General features: G+C 43.8%; 1 protein-coding gene across 2 annotated transcripts in view; it reads right to left on the bottom strand.

The window, feature by feature from the left end:
• INPP5A (inositol polyphosphate-5-phosphatase A) overlaps positions 1-20661 on the bottom strand; it is a 179792-nt gene that overhangs the window by 90941 nt on the left and 68190 nt on the right. For both annotated transcript variants that reach the window (XM_026851240.1, XM_026851239.1), the window contains exons 5-7: positions 17169-17272; positions 7444-7496; positions 818-937 (exon numbers count right to left, since the gene is read on the bottom strand). In XM_026851240.1, the coding sequence (XP_026707041.1) occupies positions 818-937; positions 7444-7496; positions 17169-17272 (277 nt within the window). The remainder of the gene's footprint in view (positions 1-817; positions 938-7443; positions 7497-17168; positions 17273-20661) is intronic.

The raw sequence follows: 20661 nt of genomic DNA, 5'->3' as shown, positions 1-20661 counted from the left end.
AAAGATTAGCTGCCTACTGCACTCAGCTAGTATTGAGATTAAAACACCACAGGGTTTAATGTTGAGGGGGTTGGAGCTTGTGACTTACGAGGAGAGGCTCAAAGAGCGGGACTTGTTCAGTTCACAGAAAAGATGGCTCTGGGAGGATTTCACTGCTGGCTTCAGCTATCTGGCAGTTACAGAAGAGAGAGCCAGGCTCTTCTCAGCAGTGCACACCACAAGATGAGGGGTGATGGACACAAACTGCTTTGAGGGAGATGCTGGTTGGATATTACGGAGAAAAAGTTTCACAGTGAGGGTAGCCAAATAGAGGAATAGGTGGCCCAGAGAAGCTGCAAACCACCATGCATGGAGCTTTCCACAGCTCAGCTGGATAAGCTTGAACCACTTGATCTGACGCTGAAGGTAGCCCTGCTCGGAGGAGGAGGATGAACAAGAGACTCCCAGAGGTCCCTTCCAACCCGAATTATTCTATTATTCTGTAACTGAAAACATACTTGAACAACAGCTTTATTAGACTCCACACAGACTAAGAACCAGCTAATCTAACGAACACATTTAAAAAATAAACCTGCTTTCTACTCTATGAGTTCTGATGAATTCAGAGAGATTCTCCAATCTCAGCAATTCACCTTAAAAGAATAAGTGTCATAAACTGATCTGTAACTGGCACCGTCTAGAAAACTGGTAAGAAGTGACCATTTTCAGTTCACAGAATAAAAATCTATACATTTATGAGTGTACCTTTCGAAACATCTTTTATACACTGCTTATGAACACAGAAGAGCGAGAGAGGCTAGTAAAGGCTAATACATACCTATCAAGTACATAGCCAAGAGCCTTATGCCGTATTCCTGAGTAAACCGATGGGCTTGTTTCCCAAGCAATTAAATTGGAAGCATCATGGAAAAGATGAATGTTTACCAAGTCAAAGGCACTATGACAAAAAAGAAAAAAAATAAAATGATTCAGGATAAAATAAAAAAACATTTGTTGCATCAGCAAAGCATTCAACATAATAACTTAGTGTATTCTCTCTTATATTACCTTAATATTTACTCACACAGACTGTGAGCTATTTTGATCAGAAAATTGTTAAAGACTATCATCAAACTTATGACAACTCATCCACAGGTAAGAGTGCATCTGGACTTTTGCTTAAAACACGTATAATATAAAAATGAAAAGCTATTTGTCAGTTACAATTCACAGAAACCAAGCAGTACCCTCTCACTAAAATATTTTTAAAACAAAACTGAATGTGTAAACAAAGAACTTCAAGTTTATAAAGCTGTAGCTAAATACCTAGTAGAATCGTGGCTTTGCAATAAACAAAAAGAAAAGCTATCGACAGGAGAATTTTACTGACATTAAAGGCTAAGTTGTAAAAGATGGTAAAAGTCTCTGTCTCCTTTCTTGTAAGCCCCTTTCTGTACCGCAGGGTCAGAGCTGGGTGTCCCCAGAGCCTTCCCTTCTGCAGCTGAGCACCCCAGGTCTCAGTCTGTCCTGACAGGGGAGCTGCTCCAGCCCAGCCCCTCCTCTGGGCCCGCTCCAGCAGGTCCATGACTCCCTGCGATCACGATGCGTCCACCCTGTCTTCCTGTTCATTTGTGACAGCCATCTATAGCTACATCCTACTCAGGGTTAGTGCACAGGTTCCTCAACACAAGGACTGGGATTTGCTATGAGGCTGCAGCACACTTGGTGGGTTTTGGCTGGTAAAAGCATTTGTAACAATAATCATTCTGCTAACAACGTACCTGTAGGCAACTGTATTTTTGTACCTTAAATCACTTCACACAATCCCACGTTTCACTGTGGCAGAGAACCTTCATGTAGAAGGAATTTTCTGTTACAAACATGCCCAGACAGAGGGATTTCCTATTGTCACCCACGTTAATCACGGACGGTGTCACCAGTGGTGGGCTGGCACCGCTGTCCTCCTGGGCTCTGGTTCCCCACTGCTGACAGACAGGACACAGCTGAGGGGCAAACAGAAAGCTACCTAGGTGCTGTGGCCAAGCTGGCATTCTGCTTCATATCCGCTCTGATTGGGACTTTTCGTGCCCTACAGACCTGGTCTGCATCTTCAGAAACTCCATCATCTCATTGCTTTGCTATGAAGCTCTTCTGGTAACGGGACATGGCGAGTCACAACGAAACCTGAAAACCTGGAAAAGTCTTTCCACGCAGATTTAGCAATACCCCCACCCCTGCTAAGGAAAACCCCTCAAACAAAGCAGCGTATGCAGGAATTCCTGCACACTGTCCAGAGGGACGGAAGGGCATGTGTCTCCCACAAAGCTCCCAAAGGGATGCTGAAGGGACAGCACTGACAGCAGCTATGCTTTGGAAAGGAGGTCCCCCAGCACCACAGGAGGTGGTGGCCCCCTTAGCTCCTAATGCCCGATACTGCTACGTGCTCAAGAAGCTGCTGCACTTCATTTTGAGGGGACAATACGGGTTACTGTCAAAAACCACATTTTGGATAGGTTCCATGAACACTAATAATTATTACACTAGCACTGGACTGACAAGGGTAAAAAATTTCCTGGGTATAATTGACTAGGTATCTTTAAACTTCTTTTAAACTATGAAGAAACAAATTACATGCTAGGGCAGATGTAAGTCTGTCCTAGAGGACTGGTACAAGAAATAAGGCTATTTAAAATGCTTTATTCTCACATTCAGAAAATATGCTGGCAAAATTTGGTTGTAACTGATTGGATGTAGCCAGCACTTAAATGGAAGACTGGAGGCAAAATCAAACTGCCACAGCTCTAATAAAAGTCCGGTCTCGCTGACATTTTTAGGCAGGATGGGGGTGGCCATACTAGACATGTTTTAAGCTCTCTGTCCTAGTATGCTTCAGTACTGTCCCTGTCCTTGGCAGCTCAGGGAAACTCCATGGACCAAGGACCTGTCAGCTCCCCTTCACACATGTGGGTTCTTGGTTTTCCTGTAAGAGCACCCTTGGGACAATGCTGATGGCCTCAGAAACGCTCCTCAGCCACCTGCTGCTCTTCCAGGCCCTGGGGATTTTGTGGCTATATCCCCTCTCGGCAGCTCTCATCTTCAGCAGCAGCTGCAGACACACAGTGATGATTTTGTGAAGGCTCCAAAACTGTGTGTTCTTCACCTCAGGATAAGCTAAAGAGATGCTACCAGAGAAAGCAGTAGATCACATGTTCTCATTGCTCCACTTCACCGATGAACCCCACTGGGGCTTAGTCCAGAGCCAGCTATGGATTTCGAGCTGCCTCTTCCCAGAAAATCCACTGACTGTCCTCTCCGTGTCGCCCCCTTGGCCCTACTGATTAAAGGTCCACGTAGTGAGCTTTCAGGCCTCTTTGTGAGGGGCCCAGCAACTTACTCTAGTACCTTGCCTGCGATTGCAGATTTAAAAGTCAGTTTCCCCTTTATAGGAGCCAAGCATTCTGAATTTGAACAAGTGGCTAATCATACCGACTCTGCAGTACAGGCCTGTGCACGGACACCTCTGGTGTGAGAATTCGGGGTGGAGATACCAAACAACAGGAGGCAAACACAGCTCTTGTTCCAAAAGGAGTCTGCAGCCTGCCAGCAAGAATGTGGGAACAGGTTTTGGGCAGAGAGAGGTACCACGCAGAAACCCCAAGCTGTGCGCAGGGATTCCCCAGATGGCAGGGAATGGGGGAGCAGAGGCAGACCCGGCAGGCAGTGCCCATCAGAGCAGGGAATGCCCGGCACAGGTCACCAGGCTGCGGCACAAAGACCTCTTCCAAAGACACTGGTGGTTGGTTTGGCTGCAGAGAACAGCGTATCTTGCTCCACCAGCTCACAGTGATGACAAGTAGTCCTGCTGACCTTCCTATTAAGATACATAATTAGTACATAACTAAAAACAGAATCTGGGGATGATGGCTGGAGATGCCCACTCCCATCTGTCTGAAGGATGATCAGAAAGAATCCCCACAGGACACCGAGGGACCTGACATCACCAGCCCACCTCCTGTGTGAAGTACCTACAACCCACCCCACCTGCCTAAAACCTGCTGCTTCTTAAAACTTGCTAATGAAGGACCTTCCATCTACAATTCTCCTGTCCTTAAATTAAAACTTTCATTGTATTACCTGTTTTCCTGCAAATTAAACTGACTTCTGCACTTTCTGCATGGGAGACCAAGGGTAACCAGTCCCCTCAATGTGGCGAGCCACATGTTTTCGACTCCTGCTCAAACACTCCTACCACTCCTTGGCTCTCCTGTTCTTTTTCCAGCTTATCTAAACCACAGCACTCAAACCAAGACAGAGTACTCTATCAAACGCCCTGGCGGCACCCAATTAAATAATTACCATACCTTCCCCCCTTCACATCCTTCACATGATGTATCTATTAACACATCACAGTAAGATAATAATGAATCAAATTCGATTTCTTTTCCCTTGATCCTTTTCTACAGGATGGTTAACGAGTCAGTTATTCCCAATATTTGTGCTTTGGAATCCAACTCTCAAGGTGCAATGTTTTGCATTTCCCTGACTTTAATCTTGCAATCCTACTTTCTCTAAAATATCAAACCAATTTTGCTGATTCTGACCTCTGATACACTTGCAAGCATTCCCACCTTTGCCACATCTATGTTTTGTAAATGTATTCTCTGCTCCATCCTCCCTACCAAATAGAAACTCTTCACGTAAACCATGTTTAAGATTGTAATGCGTTCAGAGCACTATCTTGCACCTTTTAACACAATAACACTAAGAACCACTGGAATAGTAATAAACACCCTCCCTTACATTCAAGACACTAAAGAAAAAAGGCAAAACCAAAGTGCATGTATTTATGTAGTTCTCTTTCATTTTTTTCTTAAAATGAAATCTCTGAGTACCCTACGATTCCTTAATTCTTCATTCACGCTAAAGATAAGCTAATGAAGAATAATGGATGTGAAAAAACTGGATTCACAGAGAAACTCAACTGGGGCAGATCACCGAATCACAGAGGAGGGAAAAGAGGGCAGCTGTCTGAAATCTTTTAAGGTCACTTTTTGGGGGTTTTAGTAGCCCTCTGTTTTTGGCATGAGGTACATTCTATAATGATGTTTTCTTAGGCAGGGAAAATTAACAGCTCCCTTCAAGGATTCACATAGAAGTATGAACAAGTTGTCTTCTGGATATATTTTTATTGAACTATTAGTGTGTAGAAATGTACAGATCAAAAGTCATGATTATGAAAATGGTGAGAACTTTGCATGTGCACCCAGACTGGGTTTAAACACTTACCATATACCATGAATACTTTGTGCACTTAGACCTAATGAGGTGTATTTTCTAATCCCCTGGGTATTTTCCTTAATATTTCACTTTCATTCTCCAGAAATTGTTCACAGTAACTTGCCCCTTCACCTTCTCATTAGAAACATTTGAGAACTTGTTAGATCATGTGGATCACAACCTCAGACTATTCCAGACACAAAACTACCACGATAGCTCATCTCATTACAGATAAGAAAAAGCTGTGAGCCTCCTCACTCTTACCTCCCAACACACCCTAAGGAAACATAAGCATAGTATATTGTCTGATCAGGACATCTTGCTACAGACTGCTCCTTCCAAGAACCACTCTTTTTTAGTATCAACCTGTAAGAATACATTTCCTTTAAATCTGTCTCTGAAGAACATTTTTTTTTTCTTGGAAAGTCCTAGAAATAAATTCACAGTATTTTTTCTGCAATGAGGTAATTTGAGAGGACAGCAGAGACAGAACCTGAAAAAGTCACAATATAAGAGGGAAGGCCAGATTAGCAATTGGTGCTAAATGCCCACTTGTACAGATCTCTGGTGCTGGAATCATATGCCATGTCATATGGATTTGGAAAAATTAATAAGAGCCTACATTATCCCATAGCTGCCCGCCTGATTTCTCAGTCAGAAGTCTATAAAAGGAGAAAACTTGGTGCTTTTTCCATTTTTCACAAACTTAAGCTAATAAATCTGCTTATGCAAACAAGCAAGAACACTGTTCGTCACTCAAAAGTAACCCTGTGTGAACATCCATGAGACTTTAAAGTGAAGCTTACACTTTTAAGACATGAACAATCATAGGAGGAAGGGAAAAATGTTGAACATTCACATACTGTGACATAAATAAGCAGTGAAGACCAGAACTATGACTCAATAGTAAAAAGTATGGTCGGATTTCCAGGTAGGACCAGAGAAATCTGAAGCACCTGTGGGTTCACTGAGCTCTCCTTGAGTTAAAATGAGGAGTATCTCCAAGCTCTCTCAGGTATAGGGTTTTGTACAACCAGCTGCTCCCCCCAGTATGCACTACTACCATTACTCCTATGATTGTTACTAAAGACAGCATTTTCACACACAGGCAGTGGTGAGATACACCTCCTGTCCACACCAGCCAGCAGCGCTGCTTCCAAAGACAGTCATCTAGTGTGTAACATCTCGACCATGTTCAACTTCTCTGTCCTACAGCTGTCTGCTCCTCTCAGCCCCCACCTCGCCAGGCTGTTGGGTCATCCCAAAAGCAAAAATGTTTGTTTCTTCTGTGGATTTCCACAGCACATCTCACGAGGAGCGCTCTCTGCTTTCAGGACAGCCAGGTTAGCTGCACCTGAGTGAGCCTTGCTGGGCAGGAGCCTTGCTGGGCAGGAGCCTTGCTGGGCAGGAGCCTTGCTGGGCAGGAGCCTTGCTGGGCAGTCTGGACAAGAGGTGTCTGCTGGCTCCCTGCTGCCCCTCTGCCAAACCCTGCAAGTGAGGGCTGGGCTTCTGGGTGCTTTATTCTACTCTAGGACAAAAATAAGCAACCCCAAAGAGAACAGGACCATGCCTTCCGTTGAAAATGGGAATCCTGACCTCAATATGACAAACAAAAGGTCCTGTTCCAGTAAAAATAATATAGTGGGAGCTGGTTTAAAAAAGCTGCATTCCTTAAAGGTAGGGTCCCTCCACTGACTTCAGTGGAAACTGGACTGAGCTTAAAGAGTTCACAGAGAACAGTGTCTGTGCTCAGAAATGCCAGTGGCAAGGGCTGCGCACACCCTGGCACGGGCACCCAGCCCGGGTGGGCTGCTGCAGCCCCGGGGGTGCCGGGTGCGACGGGAGCGGCAGTGGGGACGCCTTCAGCTCCAGAGAGTGACGCCCGTGGCCCTGGTCACAGACACCAAGCTCGCTTCATCATACTTGACTGAGGGCTTGCTTACGACCTGAATTATGCCATGCTAATTGTACGCACATGTGAATATTAACCCCACATTTTGTTATGCATCATTACAACTTACTGAGCATTATGTGTTCAATAAATAATAAAGCAAAGCAACTGCTTTGGAACCAATCTGTGCTGTGAATAGACCAGTCAGTACACATGAACACCTTCTCTGAAACAGCTGTTAACAGAAACATACACAGTACACACATGATCACAAATAACTTAAAGATGCAACTTACCAATCAGTAATACACCATCTTGTTCGAATGAAACCTTTTCTGGACCACTTGCACTGAAAAATAAGCAAATAGGAATCAGTCACCTTAAGTAAAAGATTACTGTGGAAGGGAAATGTACAGAGAACAAAATAAAACAAAGTTCACCCATTTGCTGTCATAACAAGGACTACTTACCAATGAGGCACCTGGAAAACATGTATTGTGTCTCTTATAAAGCCTGGAATTATTTATATTTTTGGTCCTGCAGCAGTTATAAACTTACATGTAAAATTAATATAAGTCCTGGTAGTTGTTTATAGATGAAATAAAGCAATTAGGAAAGCTTTACAACTGTATTTATGCTTAGCCTAAACCAGAAAATTCTTACTGCCTATGCACCAATGTCTCAGCTTCTTTGTAATTTTACCTGAACTGTAAAATGTCATCAGAGATTTACATCAAACTGAAATGAATGAGATCTGCTAGAACGCTATTTCTCCTGCTGAGCCAACCCGCCCAATATTTCTATAAAAGTTAAGGGGAATTTAAATAATGGTAAAACATTACATTTATCAAAACCGCAACATCCACGAGAAAGCCACAAATCAGCTCATGCCAACACGTGGCACTTATGACACAGCAAAAGGATTTTTTCAGCACCACTCCTGAGCTGCTGCTGTGAATTACAGCCTCCCCCAGGAAGACATGATTCTGCACCCTATTTATTCACTGTTAACAATGAACGTGGGGCTAGGCTAATGTTCTCCAGTAATGAATATTGCACCAGACAGGCCTAAATAATGATACCAATGATTCTGTAGCAGAAGACGGCAACTCCTTATCACGCACAGAGTGCCAACCATGGCAGAGCACCCCCGGCCAGGGGAACGGCTCTCCTGAGGCACTGCCTTCAGAAGAGACTCGCCAGACCTATTGATCCGCCTCGCTGTGAGCACACAGTCCGCATCGAATTGTAAAGTCCCTGAGAGAGCGAAGTGCTGCACAAAATCTAAAGGGGCTGTTTCCTCATCGCCCTTCAGATCAGAGCCACCTGTCCCCCACCTCCTCCCCCCTTCAGGCACACACACAGTGACACAGTCGGGACCAACCAGACACAGCACCACTGCTCCTTTCCCGGGGCCCCTTTCCCACTGGGGTTCTCCTTGTATTCAAAATGTGCTTATGAAGATTTTAAAGTGTTTATTTTACTGAATTAATAGCCGATTCTTGAAAGCTTGAAGGTGAAAACTATTTACTGATATGCAGTTGTCCTCTTCTATCCAAACCCAGGAAAATGTGCAAAGCTACTTGTAAGTGACAGCTTATTTCCTTGATTGTACTCAATTTCAGAGCTTGTAATTTTGTGGGAAAAGTGTTACCTATATGCTACAAAACTAAGCAGTAAAAAATTGTCTACAAAATTTATGCAGCGCTATGTACTCCAGATTTTGGGAAACCTGTTTTTAGTATTCCCTACTTCAGGTGGCAATCTCAGAATCACTTTTCTGCAGGCCTGTGAGACCTTCCTACAGAGACTGCTAGACAGAGGACAGCAGTCCTCCCGGAGCATCGAGCCCAAGAACGGGCACTAAAGACAGAGGCCTCCGGGCACTCAATCCAAATTTGTATTTTGATACCACGGACACACCACGAACAGCTTTCTTCTGTTCTTAGTCTCTACTTACAGTTGGCTTTCAGTAGCTCACAGGACATATATAAAGAGGGAATAAAAGAAATTTTAAAATGTTTAGCCAAATGTAGAGGTTTCCTACAGACAAAAGGAGAAAAGCCTCCTAAACCAGAAGGATTATACAGAATAAAAGGACTTCTCTTCCGAGCAGACGCAAAATTTACAGCATGCCCCGCCCCACAGACCTGCCTGGTGACTCCTGGCAGCATCAATTCTGTAACTACAGAACGAGGGGAAATGAGTGGTTTTGAGATATTTAGTAATTAACATCAGTTGTTTGTTGATGCTTATAGGGGCTTAAGTCTTTTAAAAATTTGTGCTTTTGAAAGCAAGTAAATTTGCCTAGGTCTAGTAAGGTCGTATTCAGGGAGGAAATCCTTGCAGTTCTCTGCTCTGAAATCCAGCTGACGGATACATCCAGAGGGGACCTAATTTCTCTGAATCCTTATTACTTTTGCCTTAGAAGAGCCCAACTTTTGATTTTTCCTAAACTGCAGCTCTACTCACAAAAACTCTGTGGTGAGTGTGAATACGTATCTACTTTATTGGAAATATTTTTTTTCCAACACTGAGGAATAACCTCTTGTGTAGATGCAGCTGCCACGGTGGTCAGCCAGGGAACGGCTGGCTGGAGGCCAACACACCAAACCTTCCTGAGTCTGGCTTTCACAGCTGAGCTACAAACTCCATCACCCAGTAAGGCCTCTTCTATTCACAGTTTCTGTAATGATCATGACAGCGCAGTTACAAGTTAAGATTTGGCAAAATGTTGACATTTATTCAAAGGCAAAACAATGACAAAAGTTAAATGCTAAAAGCATTCAAAATTGTCTTAAATCTAATCTCAATCAAAAAAGGGGAGCTTTGTCATTCCATTCTTAAATATAACTATATTGAACTTTTAATTACTGAAGAACAATACATAGAACTTAAAATCAAATAGCCCATGCCCATGATGTGGCACAAGATAATGTCTTCAATCAAACTGTCACTTTTCATTTGCTGTTCTCCTCTTTGGCAACAGCAGAGGTACTTCACAAGATGTAACATTAAAACAGGGCCAAGCAGGCCATGTGCTCGGAGCCATACCCAGCGACTCCACAACCTGCTTGGGCCCCTCTTCAGCTGTTTACCCTCATGGTGAAGTCTTTTCCCGGATTTAGTCAGATGTTCCCTTGCTGCAGCTGATGAGTGCTGCCCCCCGCACCGTGGCTGCCCACCACCCCACGGCACCACCCCTCCAGAGCCACCGCTTGGCCACTGCAGCCAGCAGCGTGGTTGCCCATCGCCCCGTCCTGTGGCAGCACAGATGGGCTCACTGGCTTCTCCTCCCACACCCCGTGCTCCTGCCTCTGCTCCGCCTGCCCACGTCTGGCTGGCACAGGGGCTGCCAAATCAGACACCGGAGATGTGACTGGCCTCGGGGTGCCAAAGAGATGGAGGAGTTCCTTCCTGAGACCTAAGGCCTCCCGGGATGCTGCTGGCCACCTCTGCTCCCACAGTACAGTGCTGGCTCATGTCCAGCTTGCTGTCAGCCTTCCAGACATTACACTCCACCACCCAGCACGTGTGTCACCAGCCAGGCTTGGAGACACCATGGGACACCCCATCGAAGGGCTGCCTGGAGTCAGCACATACAACACCCACAGCACTGCCCCTGTCCAGGCAACCAGTCGTCCAGGGAGATTTGCTCCGTCGCCTTCCCGTGACTGAGGAGAGGCCACCAGGGACCCTTCTTGGAAAGAGCTGTGACAGTGCTCTCCCAGCCCTCAGGAACCTTTCCCTTCAAAGACGGCAGCGCAAAGCCTTGCCATGACATCAGCCGGATCTGCCTCTCCCTTGGGTGTGACCCCCCTGCTGCCACGGGCTCACACACGTACCATTAACTTACGGCTTTGTGCAACCAAAGCGCACGACACCAAGAGTCCTGTGGTGGATCACCACCCCTCCTCCAGCAGGCAGCCCACAGGACTCATTCTGTCACTGACGACCTCACCCACACAAGCAATACCAGCATAAAGTACACCCAGCACTGGGCACTGCTGCATGCCTAACCTGACACAAGACAATTAAATGGTATTTGCAACACAATTTATATTTCATGACATTGTAAAATGCAGAATTTCTTATAGCAGCCTGGTGTTTCCTCACACATACACTGCAAATACTGGTTTTAAGGACAGTAGTTACATATCAGAGGCTATTTTGCCAAAAATTTACTTTAGTAAGTGTAACTGAAATTCTGACACCTATTAGAAGTCTTTAAAAATTAAAAAAAAAACCCCCACAATTTGAAAACTTGTAGTTACATTCTGGCTGCCTTTTCTTTGTGAATAGAGTCTCTCAGGAGATCGTGCTGACCTTTTAAAACCCCCTAGAAACACCACCTACATAAATAACCTCTGCTACATCGGGTAAAAGGACCTCCAGACAACATTAACATGAAGAGAGAGGTTATAGAGGGCTAATGTCAAAAAGCACTGTGAGCAATAAGTAATGCACACAAACCATGATTGATAATGACTAGCACAGAGCCTTAATTCATCTTTTCTCCATCATTTTACTGAGAGGGACCATATCAAATTAAATAGTGACCCAGCAAGGGTTTATTCAACCATACAAAGCAGGGGCATGAAGGAAAGACGTATTAAAGTGGCAATGACTGCGGTGTAATTGCAGCTTCTTAAAGGAACACGCAGCTCGGAGGAAGAGGGAATCGTGTACACGAAGCAGCTGCCTCCGGAGCAGCAAGAACAGCCGAGGCCGCAGGCGATGCTCGGCACTAACAGGTACGTGAGAGCGACTCCTGAAGGCCTCACCCACCAGCCCGGGTTCCACAACTCACAACACGCTCTGCGTTTCACCAGCCAGGAACAGGAGTGTGCTACGACAGCTTTCCATAAAACCCCTGCGGAACCTACTTCCTGCCCCAAAATGACTTATTTCGTTCCTTAGGTCAGTTTACAGAATGAAAGAATTCATGCTGTTGTGTTTTTGGGAGTTTGTATACAAGCTGTTCAGAGTACCTTTCTAATTTCCCTGTATTTCAGAACAATATGCAGCATATATGGAAAACTCAAGGCCAGTTCAGCCTTTCTGCACTATCAAGCAGTGTAACAGCACTATCAGTCATATTTTTACTGCTAAAGATTTTTAGAAGACACTGCATAAATTTAAAAGTCTGCAAATGAAAACATCTATGGCACTCATCAAAAAAATGTATAGTGAGAGCTTAAGAATATGAAGTCAGTCTATCTAATGACTATTAGATAGTCTAAAGTCTATTATGTAGTGTAATAATTTAATTGATAATTTGCTTTTTTCATGTAATGCTTTCAACACCCTTTATTTACCAGAAAAGACAGGACAAAGAATTTAGTAAGAATATATATATTGAAAGGCCACATTTAACTATCTGTGCATGATGTAAGCAAATGTAAGAAATCTGTGATAAAACTTACACTTGCTCCACTTATTTTTACATACAAACCCATGGGAATTGCAAATCATTGTGGCTGTCGACTTCTTCCCATACACACATCCCCAGTGAAGTCGCCAACCAGCAGCAATACATAATTTATTCATTAAAAGTTATTTTAGATGACAGAAATACAATCAGGATGCAAATTTTGAAAGAAAGCTGAGGTATTTATTTGTAAGAAAGTCCTAAGTTGCCACACCAGGGTGGCAGAAGGCAGGTGGAAGCGGCAGACCGAGCGTGGTGGGGCAGAGTTTTCAGGGGTCCCTCTTCCATCCATTGGACAACCTCTAAAGACCGAGTGGGGAAAGGGGAGTGCAGGAGTGGGGAAGTGAAGTCAGAGGGGCCTGACCCTGCCAGCACCTGAACTGTAATGCTCCAGTTTAGGTCACTGCCAAAACCAGCTGAAAATAACAGTACGTGTTTGAAGTCCTCACACAGACCGTGTCAGCATGTTCTCACACTTCATATTCACTGCCAGAGATACAATATTTCTTCTGTTTTACAAAGCACCTTCTTTTTCTTCCTACATTTCACTAAACTCTCCAAAGAGCATTCAAGTCTGTAAGAATTCTTCTCTTTGGAACAGCAGAATTTAGGGTCGATAGGAGTATAAACAACGGACCTAGACTTTGGGTGCCCAACCCAAAATATGATAGCAATTCTGTAGCTCATTTCACTTTTTCTGAGAATGCAAAGAGTCATTATGAAACTTACTTTATAAAATAGTCATTAAAGGCAGATAATTACAATAATAAGATTTATACTACGAAGGTAACAGCAGCACGGTGGTAACGGGACGTGGAACTGCCAACGACGAGGTTCCATAGCTCACCCCAGAATGACAACACCAACACCTCAGCCTCGCAGTGCATATGCTGCCCTGGTCAGGACAAGTCTAACAGCATTTCACCACATTCTCTTCAGGTAAGATCTTCTTTAGGACTTACCTATACAGCCAAATTATACTATTGTTGGAGCATCTGATTCAAAACAGCTAGCAAGCAGCCATGGTGGAGGGAAATATGATGGTTTGGGCCTTTCACTTGGCCCAAGAATCCCAGCACAGGAGACTGGGGAGGGACTTCAGCTCATGCAAGAGAATGCTACCCAGTCTAGGCTGAACAAAGCATGGACACCTATGTCTCCATAAATTACTTTTAGACAATCATAACTTGAACACACTTACTTAATTCCTTTAACTACAATGAATAATTCACTTCTTAATAATTTCTCTATTTAACATTAAGAATGCAGAAGTCAGTAGGCTTTGGACCTAATGCAGCCCAGTAGCTGAACCACTGTTTCATCTTAAATATAAAAATGCCATCCTTCACCTTAGATATATTCTGCAGCTAACAACACGCCTTACACATTTTGGATCACTGATGTGCTTTAGTACTTCCAGATATAGTATTTGGAAGGAAGAAACTTTTGGAGACAGAATTTAAAGAACTATAGCTTGGGAAGGAGGAAAGAGAAAATTGTTTCTTATTGCAGATTTCAAAGCAACAATCTTTATTTTGACTTTAACAGATAGCCACTAGCTGATTCGCCATCTGTAAGCTGGCATAAAAACAGGGAGAGATGATATAGATCATCTGTACACTCTCAGAGAGGTATCTACATTTTAAAATAGGAAAAAGAAATCCTGCTTCATGTCCCAGAAAGGGGATACCACATCTTTCACCTTACAGTATTAAGTCTCTTCTCAGATCCTCTGTTAATAGGATTCCTTTAGCCAGCAGATGGATTGTGAATACAGGCAGTTTCATCTACTAAAAGACAACATAAATCATCATTGAGAAAGGAGAGACCGCAGTAAGGTTATCACCATACAGCCTTCTCCATGAAAGGTTTGCATTAAAGCATTAGTGAAATTAATTCATCTTTCATAAGAGCTTTGAGCAGTATCTGTGATCTATGATAACAACCAATTTCTCACTATGGGAAAAAAAAAATTACTCAGGCCTGATAGACTACACAAATCTGCTTTTTTTTAAATGGCCTAACATTATCTGGAGTGTTGCTCCCAGAGGCATCATTTGAGTCTTATGCCTAGCCAAGAGGACCCATAAATCAAGACAGAAAGTTTTGTTAGTTTTATATGCAGTGGGCTGTAATTATTTTGAATTGCATTATGCCTCAATCATTGTAATTACTTTTAGATCATCCTTAAGCAGCAGTAATAAAAAGAAATCAGTCTTAAACCATTTCTCACGCAAAACATTGCAAATTGATACGAGAAGTCTGGTTAAAACACACAAGAGCACATAAATGTAATGTTTGGACAGATAATGCTGCTTGTGCATTTGCTGTGTCAACTCAAATTTTCAAAATACACATTATTTCGTGGTCTTTTAATTAGCAACGCTGTTACCAGCACTTGTCTAGGAAGAAAATAGGTGGTAACAAGATTAATTTTAAAAATAGAAACATATATATGAGAACCAGAACTGTGTCACTGTTGTTTTTCTGATGTTGCTGTACTTACACGTGCTTGAGAGACTCTTTGGTCTTCAGTTCAAAATGAAAACCAGCACAGTGTAAAAATAATCACCATTATTTCCTAACTTTTGAAGTCGCATGAAAAGCATGCTGCTTCGTCTCTGCTAGTTACACACCAAATGAGCATGGAAAGGCACAGAACTGTAAACACTGATGCTGCTGTTCTCTGCATTACTGATGTCCTGGGGAGCCCGTATCACTGTACCCTCCCACTGGGGAAAGCTCTGCAGTAAAACGGGTAAATCCCCCAGCCCGTCCTACGGGTCGGGCCACAACATGACTGCAAGGAGCTGTTCTGTGTTCAGGAACAGAACTACACCTCTGAGGTGCTTCAGGGATTCCTTCATATCTGAATTGTGAGTGTCTGTGAATTTTCTCTTTTGCTATGAATTCCTGCTCCAGGTAAACCGTGTCCCCACCGTGTCACCAGAGCATGGTGCCGCCTTCTCAGAAAAGTCAGGTAAGGTGATGTAACGAAGGGGAGCAGGGTGAAGGCATCAGACCCTCACAAGCATCAGCTGCCCCTTGTGCCCCCGACCAAGCAGCTAAGGTGGCACTGCCAGGTGCACAGAGTGGGGAGCTGCTGCTCCAACAGCAACGCGGCACCCGCCGATCCCCGGGTGCCCAGAGAGGTGAACACAATCCCACCTCCACAAACCCCTGTGGGAAGCCACTAGACCCAACAGTTTCTCCAGGAGACTGTGAAGAATTGTCCATGTGAGAGGTGGTAATAAACGTGCTGAACAAGTTACATTTGCCAGTCTCACAGTGAAACAATAGCAGTGAAATAATGACGGAAATAATTCTTCTGGTATCAGTGACTGATCCATAATTGGGCCTAGTGCTGCTAAATGTGGGAACAGCTCCACGCTCAGCGCTCTCAGTGTCACAACCACATCACTCAGCAGCACCGCTCACTTCCTACGTACGCTGTCAGTCACCCACACAGCTACAGCTCACTGCTGCTGGGGGAGAAAAATAAACCTCTGAGAAACTGCTTGAGGTTCCTTCAAAATGATGTAACACTCAACTTCAAAGACGTATTCAAGATGTCTATTCACAGGAGGTAAAAGCCAGTAAAATGATGTCAAAAGCAGTTTCCCTTCCAGTATAGAGAATATAATTTGGCATCAAAGTCAAGAAGAATAACCTACATCCCATCAACCCCGCAGTTATTTACACAACATTCTTCCAAGCACACATGGACTTTGTAAATATCTCTAAGAGTGTATTTACAAATTCTAAATTAATTTTTAAAGTTTATTTAGTTCTTCCTTATATTAAAGCAGTAACATGCCTGTTTGATCCATAGATGTTACAGGAATTCAAGAAACTGATTCACTGTAGTAAACACCAAGCATTAAACACCCATGTTCTAGATGTTCTTAAGAAATTAGAAATGAGCAAATTAAACATCAAAGAAGAGAACTGCCAGCAAAGACTGCCTGTGCATGTGCAATTGCACTTGCAGGTGCAGTGGAAGAAAACCCTCAGCTGTGCTGGTGTTTCTGGGTTTGACAAGACCTTCACCTTCACCCCCGCAGGACTCCCCGGTTGGTAAGGGAACAGCAAAAAAAGGGGGTTCGAGGGCAGGGTCAAAGGCAACGTGTCAGTGTGTTTCCAAGTTACGTGTATTCCCGCAGCAATAAGAAACCACCTTTTCCCCACATAGTGGCAGCGACTGCAGCGGTACCCAAGGTGAACAAAAACCAGCGTGCCTGCAGCCACGGCAAGGAGCTGCTGCCCCTGCACACGGACGGACCCTGCTGAGGGCACCTCTCCCCTGCCAAGGAGCGCGTCTGCGTCTCCCCGCGACTGGCCCCATGTGCCGCTTCCGTGGCTGGAAATGCACAAACAAGTCTTTTCCTCACTGTCCCCATCCTAGCCAAAGGACTCCGTCTGAAGTTTGTAAATCCGTGCAATGACTTCAAACATGTATTACAGGTGATAAGAAACCAACAAACAAGTAAAAACCAAGACTCACCTCTGACCTTATTTACATTACTGACAGTAGCTACTCAAGTAATCAGAGCAAACCAGAGTAAACCTGATATCTGGGATTGTACATACCTCAGGGAAATAATCCTGTGGAAACTTCTCCTTTTCCAGCATGGGCGTGCTTTCTAAAGTGTCTGAGTAGATTTCTTTCCCAGTAACCTTTTTATACTTCTTAGCTAGGAAGAGATATAAAACAAAATTTACATACATATCTTCAACAAGCAATTGCTGAAGCAATTGTTGAATAAGCAATTTCCAGCACTCATTGGCAAAGCAGTGGCATCTGCAAAACAGGTGGTAAGGACTGAGCGAAACCATGTAAGCCCTGAGCTGTTCTGGAGGAAAACCCACTAAACCATGTGTAAAGGGAGTTGTTTGTATCAGGCACCTTTAAGCTTTACCAGTTATGGGTGCTGTTACTTTCACCACCCAGAGCCCTGTCACGTGTGGGAGCTCTGATTATAAACCACGTCTCCGTACACCCTCACACTCAAACTTTCTGGCGTGGCTCTCCCAGGAGATGCCCGTGTCCTCAGCCAGTATCCAGCAATCTACACTGGATAATTAACAGGAAAATGAATTAATACAAAACACATTAAGGTGAAAAGTGTTACTTATGAGTAGCGATTACCTGTATGCTTTATCTAGCAACTCTTTTTTTCAGATTTTAAGTCCACCTACCTAACCATCAAGTGATGCACACCTGTAACACATTATCAATCACATCTTTTACCCATCAAACAAGAACATAATCATTATTTTAGATCATCTCAGCTTTTTGCCTTCTGCTTCAAATCAACAATATTGACAATCATTATCAACTTAGTGTCTGGCCACACTCAGATTGTCTGCTGAGCCACTGGGGGGCTGACTTTTGTCATCTTAGAACTGACCCAGCAATGCTGGTGGGACTCCTGGTGAAAGATGAGTTGACCACAAGTGAGTGGTCTGCTCCTTTTGTGGAACTGATCTGAGGTAGACTTGTTTTTAATTAACAATTGTCTCTGCAAAGAAAGGTGTCATCCTCAAGTCATCTACTGAAGTCATTCAAATACTACAAATGCCCTGAGACAAAACAAGAAATGTGAAAAAAGTTCTTGTATGAACAGAGCAAATGTTTTCCCTCAGGGACACAAGAGTAGCAGAGAATACGCTGCACCAAAACCAAGAGGTTTACTGAGTGGTCTAGAACAGAAAAATTAGAAATGTCTCTCTGAAATGTCCCAAACCAGAAATGGGGACAGTCAACAAAATTTAGAAACAGCAATATGAAACCTGATAAAAAGAGGAAGTTCCTTTTCTGCTTAATGTGTTATTTTGCTGGGCAACTCACTGTCCCAGACTGCCAGACCTGAGCAAGATCCTGAAAAAGTCTGGAGATCTGTAACTACTGAAATACCCAGAGCTGCAGCAGGAATCATCGTGCATGAGCAGAGCTCAGAGGACAGCTGTTAAGCATCATGGCCTAACCTAAACAGACTCCTGAGGCACAACGGCCTCCCCGCTGCCCGCCAGCGGAGCCGCTGCGGGACTCTGCCGCATGCAGCAGGAGCTGCGGGAGCCGGCAGCGCAGCGGCCTGACCAGCACTGCCATCCCGGCAGCCACAGGGGGCAACGAGTGTCCCTGTGTGCCAGCCTCCAATCAAGGCAGCCAGTAACGTAAATCGCCAAGGTTCAGCTGGGTGTCCCTTAACCAGTTAAGAGACTGAAAATGATTAAAAAATAAAAATCAGATCTCAGACAAAGAGGCATCCCCCCTCCCCTTATTTTGTCCTGAAACATTCTGTGCTTATACATGCAGCTCAGTCAACTCTGAATTATTTGTACTGTCACTTGAAAACCCTTAGAGTAAAAAAAGTCTTACTTTTGAATGGCCTTCACTGGTACTAGGCCTTCTGCATCAGGTCTCCTGATCAGATTATTTCAGTCCAAGAAAGTAAAAATCTTTCTCTGGGCATATGCAGAAGATGAACTGGACTCACTCCATCCAAATCCTGTTTCAGCTGCTCTGTGACCTTGTAACCACCCATCTCTTTCAGATCACCCATTTCTGGCCACCAGCACAGGAGGCTGAGGTGCATTTAAAGCTGGAATGGGTGCTGTGTTTGTAAAAGAGACTTAGTGGTAAAGCACATCACTTTCCAAAGTCTGTAATGAATGGTAACATCACAGACACACAGCCCAGACTTTCCAGCCTTAACAATCAATCTATGGATCTCTACAGCTCATGAACAAGAGGTTCTGCTTCTTGATCCACTTCGTACTCGGTCTCTCTCCTGATCAGGACAATGTATTGGCATGTCTAAAGGTGAGAACCTGACTTAACTTTCCAAACTCCTCTGACACCGGAATTTGGGAAGCTATCTGACAGCTACTGGTAAGCTGGAATCACCCAGCTGGATTGAGTTTTGACTAGGAACGCATTCCAAAATAATTATCAAGAGCCCTGAACTGTCCACTTCTACTGGATATCTGGTGAAAATATACCAAGCAATACAAACCCTTGTCATTTAAATTGTCCAGATAAAGTATTTTATATAATCTGAGGAATCATTTACTGTAATGTAGCAATATATCTTCAGGGAGAAAAAAAAAGTATCATTCTTTATGTGCCAATCACTTTGAGATCTGGCTCACACAGGGAGACTAAACAAACACCCTGATAAACTGATGCGGCATCATCCTGAGTAGATCACGGATGGATGTGCCTCTTTCAGTAAGTTTAACTGTGTCAGCAAAAAGATCCCGATGTCATTCAGGATACAGAAAGCATTTGGCAGAACTGTAAGGACTGAAGACTTCTGCTGTGAGAACCTAAATAAAAGGTCAGCGTTTGGCAGAAAGGAGACACTTTGCCACCAACGGACGTTAGCATCAGTGCTGAAGATGAACCAGTGATTCATCCACATGGCTGCTGAGAAGCAAATGCAGGAGGGAAGCACCATGTCTTCTCATGTCCCTCCAGGTAACTGCTCGCTATTTCTGATTTCTCACCAGAGAAAACGGGATTCTTTCTGTAAGCCAAAGCACTAGACTGAAACTGGCCTAATACCCCAGCCAGCAAACTCCTTTGCTGGACGACGACGCTTTAGAACTCGTAGCCTGCCAATCGCTTAAATTCCCAGCAAACTTTTGGGCCTCTGACCACTGTAAAAATAGTCCAACACCCTCTGTGCTGTAGCAAATAACGTGAGGCTGTAAGATAAAATTGTTCTCATTTTAGAACTCAAATATGTCTTCCCAAGAACTGAAAAACAGAGACAATCTTTTTTTCCCCAAATACTGCATTCAGTCACATCCAACTGTGCAGCGAATTTTGAAAAGACACAGTGATGTTACAGGAATATTGAATTGTATGTAAACACCTATTTTTTGTATGCTTTTGAGTAGAACCAGAATTTCATAGTGATTTTTGTGCAAAGAACATTTGTATCCATTTGGATTTTTCCTCTGATTTAAGAGCTCAATACACTGTGAAAATGTCAATAGTCATGAGAGAAGAGGCAAGTTTTACACTTCCCCTGAAAGATGGGAGCCTTCAGGGTTATATTTTACAAACACTACA

This window comes from Athene cunicularia (assembly GCF_003259725.1).
Source record: "Athene cunicularia isolate RWA chromosome 6 unlocalized genomic scaffold, athCun1 chr6_part1, whole genome shotgun sequence".
In the NCBI taxonomy this organism is placed as follows: Eukaryota; Metazoa; Chordata; class Aves; order Strigiformes; family Strigidae; genus Athene; species Athene cunicularia.
This window is presented reverse-complemented; position numbering and strand designations above follow the sequence as displayed.